Source organism: Amphimedon queenslandica, unplaced genomic scaffold (genome assembly GCF_000090795.2).
Source record: "Amphimedon queenslandica unplaced genomic scaffold, v1.1 AMPQUscaffold_13507, whole genome shotgun sequence".
NCBI lineage: Eukaryota > Metazoa > Porifera > Demospongiae > Haplosclerida > Niphatidae > Amphimedon > Amphimedon queenslandica.
This window is the reverse complement of record NW_003546257.1, coordinates 25,705-37,364: the sequence shown is the minus strand read 5'-3', so window position 1 is coordinate 37,364 and position 11,660 is coordinate 25,705. Positions and strand designations below refer to the sequence as shown.

At 36.1% G+C, this 11,660-nt stretch overlaps 3 protein-coding genes across 4 annotated transcripts in view; all 3 read left to right on the top strand.

Moving 5' to 3' along the window:
* The first annotated feature begins 48 nt into the window (after window positions 1–48).
* LOC100633541 (methyltransferase-like protein 4) lies at window positions 49–3,537 on the top strand. 2 transcript variants are annotated; one of them, XM_020008703.1, is made up of 11 exons: window positions 49–362; window positions 978–1,069; window positions 1,769–1,880; window positions 1,933–2,022; window positions 2,117–2,278; window positions 2,328–2,406; window positions 2,615–2,789; window positions 2,844–3,027; window positions 3,116–3,262; window positions 3,319–3,413; window positions 3,472–3,537. In XM_020008703.1, exons 1-11 carry the CDS (start codon window positions 245–247, stop codon window positions 3,496–3,498), a joined length of 1,281 nt encoding a protein of 426 aa, XP_019864262.1. In that variant the 5' UTR covers window positions 49–244; the 3' UTR covers window positions 3,499–3,537. The 2 variants fall into 2 exon arrangements, with proteins under 2 accessions (XP_019864262.1, XP_003383815.2); XM_003383767.3 differs by having other exon boundaries at window positions 3,077–3,262.
* Window positions 3,538–3,642: 105 nt separating this feature from the next.
* On the top strand, window positions 3,643–6,159 carry LOC105316568 (uncharacterized). The gene has a single exon (XM_011411561.1). The coding sequence runs from the start codon at window positions 3,643–3,645 to the stop codon at window positions 6,157–6,159; it is 2,517 nt and encodes an 838-aa protein (XP_011409863.1).
* A 95-nt stretch (window positions 6,160–6,254) lies between these two features.
* The window catches only part of LOC100633416 (kinesin-like protein KIF16B), a gene marked incomplete at its 3' end in the record, with an annotated part of 10,022 nt that continues 4,616 nt past the window's right edge, over window positions 6,255–11,660 (top strand). Inside the window, exons 1-22 of the mRNA XM_020008690.1 lie at window positions 6,255–6,398; window positions 7,058–7,121; window positions 7,187–7,300; window positions 7,552–7,668; window positions 7,721–7,753; window positions 7,864–7,922; window positions 8,364–8,485; window positions 8,648–8,717; window positions 8,918–8,990; window positions 9,047–9,114; window positions 9,182–9,282; window positions 9,605–9,721; window positions 9,817–9,914; window positions 10,001–10,072; window positions 10,118–10,171; window positions 10,229–10,288; window positions 10,342–10,461; window positions 10,523–10,574; window positions 10,996–11,142; window positions 11,264–11,352; window positions 11,458–11,507; window positions 11,557–11,610. Coding sequence (XP_019864249.1) covers window positions 6,352–6,398; window positions 7,058–7,121; window positions 7,187–7,300; window positions 7,552–7,668; window positions 7,721–7,753; window positions 7,864–7,922; window positions 8,364–8,485; window positions 8,648–8,717; window positions 8,918–8,990; window positions 9,047–9,114; window positions 9,182–9,282; window positions 9,605–9,721; window positions 9,817–9,914; window positions 10,001–10,072; window positions 10,118–10,171; window positions 10,229–10,288; window positions 10,342–10,461; window positions 10,523–10,574; window positions 10,996–11,142; window positions 11,264–11,352; window positions 11,458–11,507; window positions 11,557–11,610 — 1,781 coding nt within the window. The remainder of the gene's footprint in view (window positions 6,399–7,057; window positions 7,122–7,186; window positions 7,301–7,551; window positions 7,669–7,720; window positions 7,754–7,863; window positions 7,923–8,363; window positions 8,486–8,647; window positions 8,718–8,917; window positions 8,991–9,046; window positions 9,115–9,181; window positions 9,283–9,604; window positions 9,722–9,816; window positions 9,915–10,000; window positions 10,073–10,117; window positions 10,172–10,228; window positions 10,289–10,341; window positions 10,462–10,522; window positions 10,575–10,995; window positions 11,143–11,263; window positions 11,353–11,457; window positions 11,508–11,556; window positions 11,611–11,660) is intronic.

Sequence of the window (11,660 nt, the reverse complement as noted above, 5' to 3'; positions counted from 1 at the left end):
CACGCGTTGAGACCACGCCTCCAGTTTAGCTGCAGAACTGAAAAATATCAGCTATTTCCTGCTATGACTTTGAAGTTTTTCACAAGGAGATTTGTGTGTGCACAAATGAGAGTAATGTTTTCTCAGGCAGATTTGCATGACTGATTCACTGCTCAAGTCTTGGACAATCTTGCAGCTTAAAATTTTATGATTTTCATCCTTTTTAGAAAGCCACTCCCTGTTGGAGGTGTGTTTCTAAATTCTAATGCAAGAATTATTAATGGAAACTATTGTTTGGAGGAGTGAGATTGGAGCTATATTGAAGTATCCAAAGCAATTTGAGATAAATCTAGTTGAAAAAAGACATGGGCATGGGATTATTGGTAAATGATACTTTAGTTTATCTTCTATTATTACATCTATAATAAGACCATTTTAATTGTGTTGATATAAAAATTAGATTTGTATGCAGAAATTATTGAGACATGCATTTAGTTATGGGTATCTGACATAATGTGGTCTAAATTAATAATTATTTGCCTAAATAGCATTAGCTAATGAGTTCAAATTAACTTATGGTCAAGTATAATTATTTGTAGGCTGTTATTGAAATGCTATTTTTCATTACAGCCAATGATGGTATGTGTCAAATCTTCGTAATGAGATAAACAGCAACATGTTTGCTCTGCATGAGATAAGAAAATGTATATTTAGTAATAGTAATAATAATTATGTAATAATAATAATAATAATAATAATAATAATAATAATAATAATAATATAATGATGGTGGTGACTTATGATATTTGAATAATATTTGAATGAACATATGAATAGCGTAATGATAATTATTATTAAAATCTTTTTTGTGTTCAGTGTAGGGATCACTTTTGCCTAATTTTATAAAACAGCTCAAGCATAAACAATATAATAGTCATGCATTAGCCTAATAGTTTAATGGAATGCACCATCAATTTATAAACCTATAATGTCTATAGGAGATTCTAGTTATGATCGTAAGAGGAAGAGAAAGAAGAATAGGAGGCCATTGAATAAAGGAGAAGAAGAACAATTGAAACATTTTTTGAAAGTATGCAGCATATTTTATCAGCCATCCATAAGCACTTCTAGCTTTTTTAAACACCTTGTACCTGATTTCAATCAAAATTAGATTTTTTCAAATTTTTAAAGTTCTCCAAAATGTAGCCAAAGTCCCTGTACTAAAGTACAGGGATTTTGCCCAAAATGAAAAGTAAAGAATTCTCCATTTTTATAATTTTATCTGATACGTATACATGTTCTTATATTATATAGCAAGTTTGAACAGATTCTAATCAAAATTAATTTTTTTATGAATTTTTAAAGTTACTCAAAAATCAGGCCAAAGTCCCTGTACTGTAGTACAGGGATTTTGGCCAAATTTCATCAAAAATGAAAAGGAGAGAATTCTCCATTTTTATAATTTTTCCTGATACATATACATGTTCTTATGTTGCATAGCAAGTTTAAACAGATTCTGATCAAATTTAATTTTTTATGAATTTTAAAAGTTACTAAAAAATTGTTCCAAAGTCCCTGTACTATAGTACAGGGATTTTGGCTAAAATTTTGTCAAAAATGAAAAATAGATAATTCTCCATTTTAATATTTTTTTTGATTTGTATATATGTTCTTATGTTGCGTAGCAAGTTTGAACTGATTCCGATCAAAATTGGATTTTTTTTACATATTTTTAAAGTTGCTCTAAAACCCATGTTTCATGTCTCTACATGGACGTCTTTTTTTACAGATCCGTGGCTATCTTATGTCATGCTATGAATCATTGAAGATGGTCGGACTCGGTTTGGAGTATTTTCCAGTAAGAAATGGTAAAATCAATGAACCTGCTAATGAATCTAAAGGTACAAGCAGTGACTCTTAATGTAACACACTAATAATGCTCCTCCATTACAGTTGTTATTGACTGGGCTGGATTGTGTGAACTTGATAAGATGGTACCACTCACTGATGATAAGACTCCTGTTAATCTTGAATTAACAAAAGGTACATTGTATTTACTAACGTTCTTATTTTTCTGCTTCCATTAAACTATAATTTTTTATGCTTTTTTTCTTGCTCATATATTTAATACTATAAGATGATGTTGGTAAAGAAATCGATGTGTTTGGTAAAATCATCATGAACAAAGCTACACACGAGATTTGTGCAAATATTTGTGGGCATAATGTATCCATTCCTCCATCTTCCTCCTTCCTTCTCTCTGACATATCTAAAATACAATTACTGAAGCGATTCTCTCGTAAGATACATCTCTGTAATTTCACAAGTTAAAGAAACTCATTGAATAGGATATGCTGATGCTAATGGTTATAATATTATTGTCCTTGATCCTCCTTGGGAAAACAGATCAGCTATTAGAGGAGGGAAGTAAGAACCTTTAAATAATGATTAAAAACCTGGATTACAAGTATGCACTATCTTTGTTGTACAGGATTTACATGTACTGTATTATAAAATATTTTTATAGCCACACACATATATTTTTATATCATACCAAGTGGCTTCTTTGATCTTAGAAAGTTACTATAGTATCTTGGTATTATTACATTAAATGTACATATTTCTTCTATGTTAGGTATAAATGGTTGGACAAAGAAGACATCTCCCAGCTTCCTATTCCAGAGCTGATAGCTCCGGGTGGTCTGGTAGCTCTGTGGGTCACTAATAAGAGACAGCTGGTACAATGGACTGTACAGGAATTGCTGCCTAAATGGGGACTAGAGTACATTGGTGAATGGCTCTGGATAAAGGTTGCCAACTAATAATTATTATAATTAACAATTTTCTTTTCGCCATCTCTTCAGGTTACAACTGAAGGTGATTTCGTTTTCGATGTCGACTCTGTACACAAGAAACCTTACGAGTCTCTTATAATTGGAAAGAGACCCTCTCTCCCTGCTGACTCTGATCCTACGCCACCTCCTGCTAAAGCTCAAAGACTAACTGAGTCACATTGTATCCCTCCATCAAACCCTTTAATGCTAAAAGGTACAGAAAAAACCAATAATGTATTTGACAAATCCTAAAATTAAATTAGATTTATCGGGTGACAAGTCAGTTCAAAGTTTGTCTGCAGACTCTGCATCAAGTGTTAAATCAAGATCAGGAGATGAGATCTTAGTAGATAACGTGTCAGTGATCACTGGATCATGCAAACCTCCTTCACAATACTCATTAATGTGTATACCCAGTACTACTCACTCTCAGAAACCATACTTGGGAGGTTAGGAAATAATTCACAGAAAGGATTAATCGAGAGCTCTTGTTCTTTTCTTAAAGATATTTTGCAATTATACGCTGAAAGTAAAGATATGAAATGTCTTGAATTGTTTGCAAGGAATCTCTTACCAGGCTGGACTTCCTGGGGAAATGAAGTAAGATAGACTAGTAGTAGTAAATACTTTAATTGTTTTTGTTTTTCTTGCAAAATAGGTCTTACAGTTTCAACTTTTATTGTAAGCTATATTATCTTTGAAAAGTAAATTTAATTCATGAAAATCTCCTCTGTTGTATGAAAACAATGCAAGATTTTTACAATCATAGAGTGGTCTTATCATGGTCTTATGTAATCATGCTCGATTGGGCGTGGCTCACTGCTGCAAAATGGTCACCTTTTTCTTCCCCTTTATTTTTCTGGCTAGCCTTCTTCTTTCCTCTCCACCCGCCGAGGCTGCATGCTCTGACATTACTGGTAACTGGTATGATAGTCACTCTATTCCAACAGCACAACTTATTTTCAGGATAGAGAAACATAATGGCGCCTACTCCTCGTTTGCTGTCACTTATAATCCGAACTGGGGCACGGGCTCAGTGAGCTATGACTCCTCTTCTTCTATCATTAACATGCTCTTAGATGATGGAGAAAATATTACTGGATCTGTTGCCTCCGACTGCTCTAACATAACGTGGAGCACAGTCCCTGCTGCGTGGATCAAAGTCCCAAAAGTCCATCAAGTCCACGTTGTCTTCATGAATCATCTTGATGTAGGATATGCTGGTTTTGCTGCTGTAATAATCAACAAGTATTTCCAGTCTTACTTTCCTCGTGCCATCCGTCTTGCTGAAGAGATGGAGCTCTATAGACCCGATGAGTCATTCATCTACACCACTCAGCCATGGCTTGTTGACCTCTACCTTGACTGCCCTCCTAACATGACCCTCAATGGCATACAGGTCAAGTGTCCATCTCCTTCTGAAATAGAGTCCTTTGATGCTGCTATAAGAAAAGGGTACATTGCATGGCATGCTGGACCCATGAACATGCAAATTGAGTTCATGAATGAGGCTGTGCTTGAGGCCGGACTATCAATCGCTCAGAGACTCAACAAGAAATACTTGAAGTCTACGACGGTACTCAGTCAGAGAGATGTCCCAGGACTCACAATGTGTTCACTAAAGACTCTTAATAAGTATGGGGTCAAAGCTGTCTCTGTTGGCGTTAATTCAGGGAGTGCTCCACCAGCTGTACCGAAAATATTCTTGTGGAAAGTTGATGGAGAGAATGAAGAGGATGGTGGTGATGGTATGGTTATTGCACTGTGGCATGCTGGGGGGTACCCTAATAATCCTGGGAGAGACTTGGAAGGTGCTAGAGGTATATCCTATCGTGACTGCACACTGGCACCAGGCACTGCTCACATACTTTGCTTTGCATTCCGTACCGACAATACGGGACCTCCTAACTCGCTTGACGAGATTGACCGGTATTATATGATACTAAGAGAAGAGTACCCAGGAGCTGCAGTCTTTGCTTCTACGTTTGATAATTTCACCAATTCTGTCAGTATTGATCACCTACCCGTACTTACTAATAAAGAGATTGGCGATACGTGGATACAAGGCATAGCCTCAGATCCTCTTAAGTCCTCAATGTATCGCTCAATGGCCCTCAGTCTTGATCAGTGTCTCAAAGATGGAGCCTGTGACCTCTCTGATCCTGTCGTTTCAAATGCTACAAGATTTCTTATTAAACTCCCTGAACATACTTGGGGCCTCCCTGGTGTGGAGAATACAGAGGACTGGGCCAATTCAGATTTTGAGAAAGCTCGTACAACTGCAGAATTTATCGCCAATCGGGAGTCTTGGTTTGAGCAGAGAACATTCATTAACCTTACCCTTGAGGCCAGTGAAGGTCACAAACTAAACGAATACCTCACTAGTGGATTGTCTGAGCTTAAACTGACCGATCCTCCTAACTTGTCAGATTACAATGAGATTGATGCATCGAAAGTATTCACTCTTTTCAATGGTAAAGTAGAGATAGGATTTGATAATAGCACAGGTCCTATCACTCACTTGATCTACAGTACATCAAGCAATAAACAGTTGGTTTTTGCTGGTACCAATCAATCATTGGGCCAGTTTACTTACATCACGTACAATGAATCCGACTTTTTCTTTATGCAGTCAAGATATGACTACGCATTTAATGCTGGTTACGATAAGCCAGGTAGTGATGTAGCTGATCCTCTGTCACAGACCTGGTCAACAAAATTGATCGGTCTTTATCAATGCAAGGATAATGAGAATTATTTCCTCACTCATTTGACAATGCTTGATTCAAAGGCTCATGATTATTATGGTGCGCCTGCTGATGTATGGATTAAAGTCAATCTCTCTACTAGTGACTCTTCTCTGTTAAGAATTGATTTTGATCTTGTTTTGGTAAACAAGACCAGCACACGTCTTCCAGAATCGACCATGTTCTCTTTCTACCCCTCTCCTCCAGCAACAGGTGCAGCTGCTACCCGTTGGAAAGCGAGAGTCTTTAAAGTGGACGATAAGTCTTCATTTACTGTTGGCAGCGTTGTCAATAATGGATCTCAGTTCCAGCATGCAGCTCAGAGTGTTCTGCTAACATCATCTTCTTCAATGGGCAGCAGCTCTGGACCTACCATTGCTTTTAATTCAACCGATGTCCCTATAGTGTGTCCAATCATTGATGATGGTCATAGTCCTACTTCGTTCCCCGTTCCGCTGGACTCACTGGTTGATGATAGCGTGATAGGCATTGCCTTCAATATTCATAATAATATATGGAATACCAATTACCCGCTGTATTATCCATTTGTGTCTGGTGATGAGAATTTTAGAGCCAGATTCACTGTTACTTTCCAATAACAATGCATGCTTTTTCTACTGCTTTATTATGCTTCTTTGTGCATGTTAGATCTAATCTTATTCATAGTCTATTATTAATTTTGGGGTGTGACTCACCCACTTTCTTTGGGCTTTGGTTCGAGCTTTGTGTGAAGCACTTCTCTTGTCTGTGAAAGTTAGGAAGCGCCTAGTCACACAAAAGGTACAGGAGCAATGGCCAATATCAAAGTAGCTGTGAGAGCAAGACCTCTTTTGTCTAGGTAAGAATTGTTGCAATTCGAGATCCAAAAATTCAAATTTATATATGTCTCAAAAATAAGAGCAAAGATTGATGTAGATTACGCGAGACTAGATTATCAGATGTTAGCATCAACTGTTGTAAATTATTGACTAATTCTTCTAGTTTCTAATTTTATGCTGTTTGCAAATAAGATATGCTTATACACATAATGCAATTCAATGTATTGTGTATGTGGCACGATTATGAAACTGAAGCATAATACAACTCTGCCTTGAGTCCACGTTTGTTAGATTAGTACAGTTGATCTAATGGTGTCCGTTAGTACATTGATAGCAGTAATGGATTTATAGCTCACTGTCATGTGATCTGCTGGTTTACAGTACTGGTTAGTCACTATTCTAGTTATGTACTATGCAGTGCTGATATAAATATTATGCTCAGTGACCTCCAGTTCTAGTAGTAATTAGCATGTCTGTTGTACTATACTATAATTGCTATGGCTACACTTTGGGTCTATCATATATTACGTGGGGAATTACATGATGTAACATGTGTGAAGAAGTTAGTTTTTATTTCTTTCTCTCTCCCTCTCTCTCTCTCTCTCTCTCTCTCTCTCTCTCTCTCTCTCTCTCTCTCTCTCTCTCTCTCTCTCTCTCTCTCTCTCTCTCTTTCTTCTAGAGAGCTCGAGTCTCAGAGTCCTATTGTGTTAGATATAAAAGGACAGTCGACTATTCTTTTTAAAGTACTGTTATATTTCTCTCTCTTTTTAATTTTTCTCTCTGCCGTCATATTTTATTTCTTTCCCAGAGTGAGGCAGCTGTAGCTGTGGGTGAAATGAGGGATGCCTCTAAAGAATTTATATACGATCACTCCTATTGGTCCGTTAGTTCTGATGACTCTCACTTCGCCTCTCAGGAACAAGTTAGCCTCTATAACAATAGTTTACATAGTGCCTGGTCGAGCCTGCCCACATGAATCAACACTCTTCCATTTGACCTTTTCAGATAATGTGATTATAGAATTATCCTATCATAATATCTTATAGCAATAATACATAACAATTAGTAATAATTGTAGTTATGATAGCAGATAATATAGAGTAATGGCTACTTTTTTTATCTCCCCTAATATCAAATTCTTTATCATCCTTCTCCTGTTTTTTTTTGCATAAGATATTCTCAGATCTTGGCCACCATATCTTGAACTCAGCCTTTGAAGGCTACAACGGCTGCATATTTGCATATGGGCAGACAGGGAGTGGAAAGACTTACACAATGATGGGAAATGAGGTACTAAAGAGATCCTTTTAATACTTCTTTATTTTTTCAAAAATATTCCTAGCAATCTCCTGGCCTCATACCAAGAATTTGTGATGTGAGTGAGAGATTATACTGTCATTTATTTATTTATTTATTTTTAATATTTTCCCTCTTTTTTTATTACTCATCTCTCTCTCGTGTTGTTTTTTTTATCCCACATCACAGGGGCTATTCAAAGGAATGAAGAAGAACCCCAACCAAGTATCTTATAAAGTAGAAGTCAGGTATGCCACACACTGTGTGTGGGGACTCTCTTTCATAAACACACAAACACACTTTTACCTTATAAGTGCATATAAACACACTCCACTTTCATAAAGTGTATGCGTGTGTGCACTGTATTATTGAAATGAATAACAATAATTGTAATTTGTATCTGCTTACTCAAATGTATATACATATGTCGGACATAACTATTAAAATTAGCAATAACATGTGAGAAGCATGTGTGTCATATGCATTACGTGATAATGTGATTCATATTCGTATGATGTTGATGCAATATCCTCATGTAAACTTTTAAGTAACACATGTAGCCATTCATGGAATTGTACACTTGTGTATGTTTGTTCTATGTGTATAATGCACTGCTTATATGGGTTGCATGGTTTATACAGTGTAGCATATCTTGTATATTTTACGTCTCTCTCTCTCTTGGTGTGTAGTTATATGGAGATTTACAATGAGAAAGTGAGAGACTTGTTGAAAATGTCGGTTCCTAGTTCGAATTCGCCTCAACACAATCTTAAAGTTAGAGAACATCCAAAAGAAGGACCCTACGTTGAAAGTAAGAGAGAGAGGGAGGAAGAGAGAGAGAGAGGGAGAGAGAGAGAGATGGAGAGAGAGGGAGAGAGTGAGAGAGAGAAGGAAAGAATAGCCCATAATATTTAGCGAGTCTTATAGACTATTTGTGGTATAAACTGCTAATTGTCATTAATTTTTTCACTAGATCTGAGCAGGCATCAAGTCTCTGACTACCAAGCTATAGAAGAACTAATATCCATTGGAAACAGTTTCAGGTACTAGGCTACTGCATAAGTATGAATGGAGAGAGATGGTATATTTCAAAAAACCATTATACGCATGTACTGCATGTGTACGTGTATGTTGTCATTTGGGACAATGAGTGATTATGATCATTGCATGGGAGTAGTATCAAAAGTGAATGCCCTGTGATGCATTTTAACCGAATTATTGTTGTATTGTTATTTGAATTTAGAGTTACAGCTGCTACCAAGATGAATGATGTGAGCAGTCGCTCGCATGCCATCTTTACCATCACTTTTATGCAAGTGAGCAAATTAGGACACATTTTATAATGAGTATTATTATTATTATCATTGAATAGGCAAAATATTCACATGACATACCCAGTGAAACCGTCAGTAAAATTCACCTGGTGGATTTAGCTGGAAGGTGAGAGCTTCTCTTTCTCATATGTTATAAATTGTTTTCTCTTTTTTTCTTTTCTCGTTTTGTACAGCGAGAGAGCTAGTCAAACAGGTGCTGAGGGCCAGAGATTGAAAGAAGGAGGGAACATAAACAAGTCGCTGGTATGTCTGGGTAATGTCATTCAAGCCTTAGGTATGTTCACAGTCTGAGCTATTACACCTTTCACTTATTAATGAATGCAACGATACATTGTGTAATGATGATCACTACATTGGCTCATAGCAATACAAGTATTGGCAGCTGGAAAAATACAAAAAATATACATACTTCCTTTGTTGTTGGCTTGTTGAGCTCTTTGTTCATCAGATACAACAATAGTAGATCTTGTATACACTGATGCTCAATATGTAGATATTATAGCATTCTTTATTCATTGTGTTACTTAATTAATGTACTAATCACCCCCAGCTGCTAATTATAATTAGTGCGGTAATTATTTGATTTCCCCCTCTAGCCGAAGCTTCCTCAAGCTCAAAGAAGAAGAATCGTTTCATACCGTACAGGGACTCTACACTGACCTGGCTACTCAAAGACAGTCTGGGAGGGAATTCAAAAACAATTATGATAGCAAGTAAGAAAAAACATACTCATGTATATAATGTACATGTATATGTATGTACAGAATTTGTTGTATTGTGATGAATATTTCCATTATGTTTATTGCAGCTGTGTCACCTTGTCAATACAGTTATGCTGAGACGCTTAGTACATTGAGATACGCCAGCAGAGCCAAGAACATTGTCAATAAGCCGAAAATAAATGAAGTATAAGAATCCTAATCTACACTTTAATGATAGATAAACTTTATACTTTGTGATTTATTCCTATATGCAATTGCGTTATGTTATAGGATGAAAATGTCAAACTGATTAGAGAGTTACGAGAAGAAATCAAGCGCTTAATGGGCATCATTTCAAACACAGTATGTACATTAAAGTACTCACTATCTTAACCCCATTACCTATAGGACGTGGAGAGCACACTACATTTAGCAGTGGATTTACATAACAAAGAGGAAAAGGTACATCTAGCTAATACAATTACTTCACTATACTGTGTCAATTCCAACCACCAATAGATCCAATCCCTTACAAGAAGCTGGGCAGGGAAATGGGGAGACATTCAAAAGATTATTGAAGTAATAATTACAGCTGCACGAGTAGGTTTGAGATGTACTGTATGTCACTACAGGAGCGTGATCTAGCACTGAGAAGTGAAGGAGTGAAAATGACAGTTGCTTCTGAGCAGCCTCACTTGCTGGGGGTGGATGAAGATCGGTTTGGTGCCGGGGTAGTGCTCTACTATCTAAAAGTATGAACTGTTAATATGTAATGACTACTATATTATTATAATGCATGTGTGGTTATTTCAGAGTGGTGACACTACTATTGGACATGTTGATGCCCCCATTGAGAATGATATCAGTAAGTAATGGTATTTTCATCAAAAATGACTCAGAGAGAATTCTCCATTTTTATAATTTTATCTGATGCATATACATGTTCTTATGCTGTGTAGCAAGTTTGAGCTAATTCCAATCAAATTAGAATTTTTTACAAATTTTTTAAGTTGCTCCAAAATCAGGCCAAAGTCCCTGTACTATAGTACAGGGATTTTAGCCAAATTTTGCCAAAAATTAAAAGGAGAGAATTCTCCATTTTTATAATTGTTTTTGATATGTATACATGTTTTTATGTTGCATAGAAAGTTTGAGCTGATTCAGATCAAAATTAAATTTTTTACGAATTTTTAAGTTGTTCTAAAATTATTGTGTAGCCTCAACTGTTTGTAGATATTTGTTGTCTATTTGTAGCTTCTTTTTATCAACCTCTCTCTCTCTTTTAGGTTTTAAATCTGAGAGTATAGCTAATTTTCATTGCAAGATTACACTGCTGGATTATGGAGAGTCTGTCTACCTTCACAAACTTGAGGGCCTATCTTTTGTCAATCAAATACCAGTCGAACAGGATGAGCCTGTAAAACTGTCACACAGTAAGCAATGCACTATTTAATAAAAGATTATAATAATATTCTGCTATTACCATGCATGTAGCTTTGACTGTCAATATGCCTAATTAGGACTATTATCAATATTGATTATTTTTCGCTATAGGTGATACATTGAAGCTGGGCAGTAATACTTATCTTAGATTTAATAATCCTCAGGAAGCTATGAAACTTAAAGAAGAAGCATCACCAATGGTGAGATCACATATTGTATTGAGTATTACAACCAAGATGATTCTTACATACTTCATTGACCATATACCACTACTCTATCACTAATAACTCATTTTGTGCTTTTAGGGAACAAATAACAACACTTCCAATGGCTCATTTGCTTCAGCTGTCTGGAGGTAATTTGTGTATCATTGTGTATTTTAACACGCCCTCTCTCTTTTCCAGCCCATTAATGAACACTTCTTCAAACTCACTGATACAGACACTTGAGCAAGAAAGGTAGCAATAAAAATATCAATCATGTACATGTACATGTATAATGTACTGAG

Bases quoted from the DNA above. Each gene is read 5' to 3' on its own strand.
- LOC100633541 (XM_003383767.3), top strand. From the start codon at position 245: ATGCAAGAATTATTAATGGAAACTATTGTTTGGAGGAGTGAGATTGGA. The intron at 1,881-1,932 runs GTACAAGCAGTG...CCTCCATTACAG, and splicing joins ACCTGCTAATGAATCTAAAG to TTGTTATTGACTGGGCTGGA. The intron at 2,790-2,843 runs GTTGCCAACTAA...CCATCTCTTCAG, and splicing joins GTGAATGGCTCTGGATAAAG to GTTACAACTGAAGGTGATTT.
- LOC105316568 (XM_011411561.1), top strand. From the start codon at position 3,643: ATGGTCACCTTTTTCTTCCCCTTTATTTTTCTGGCTAGCCTTCTTCTT.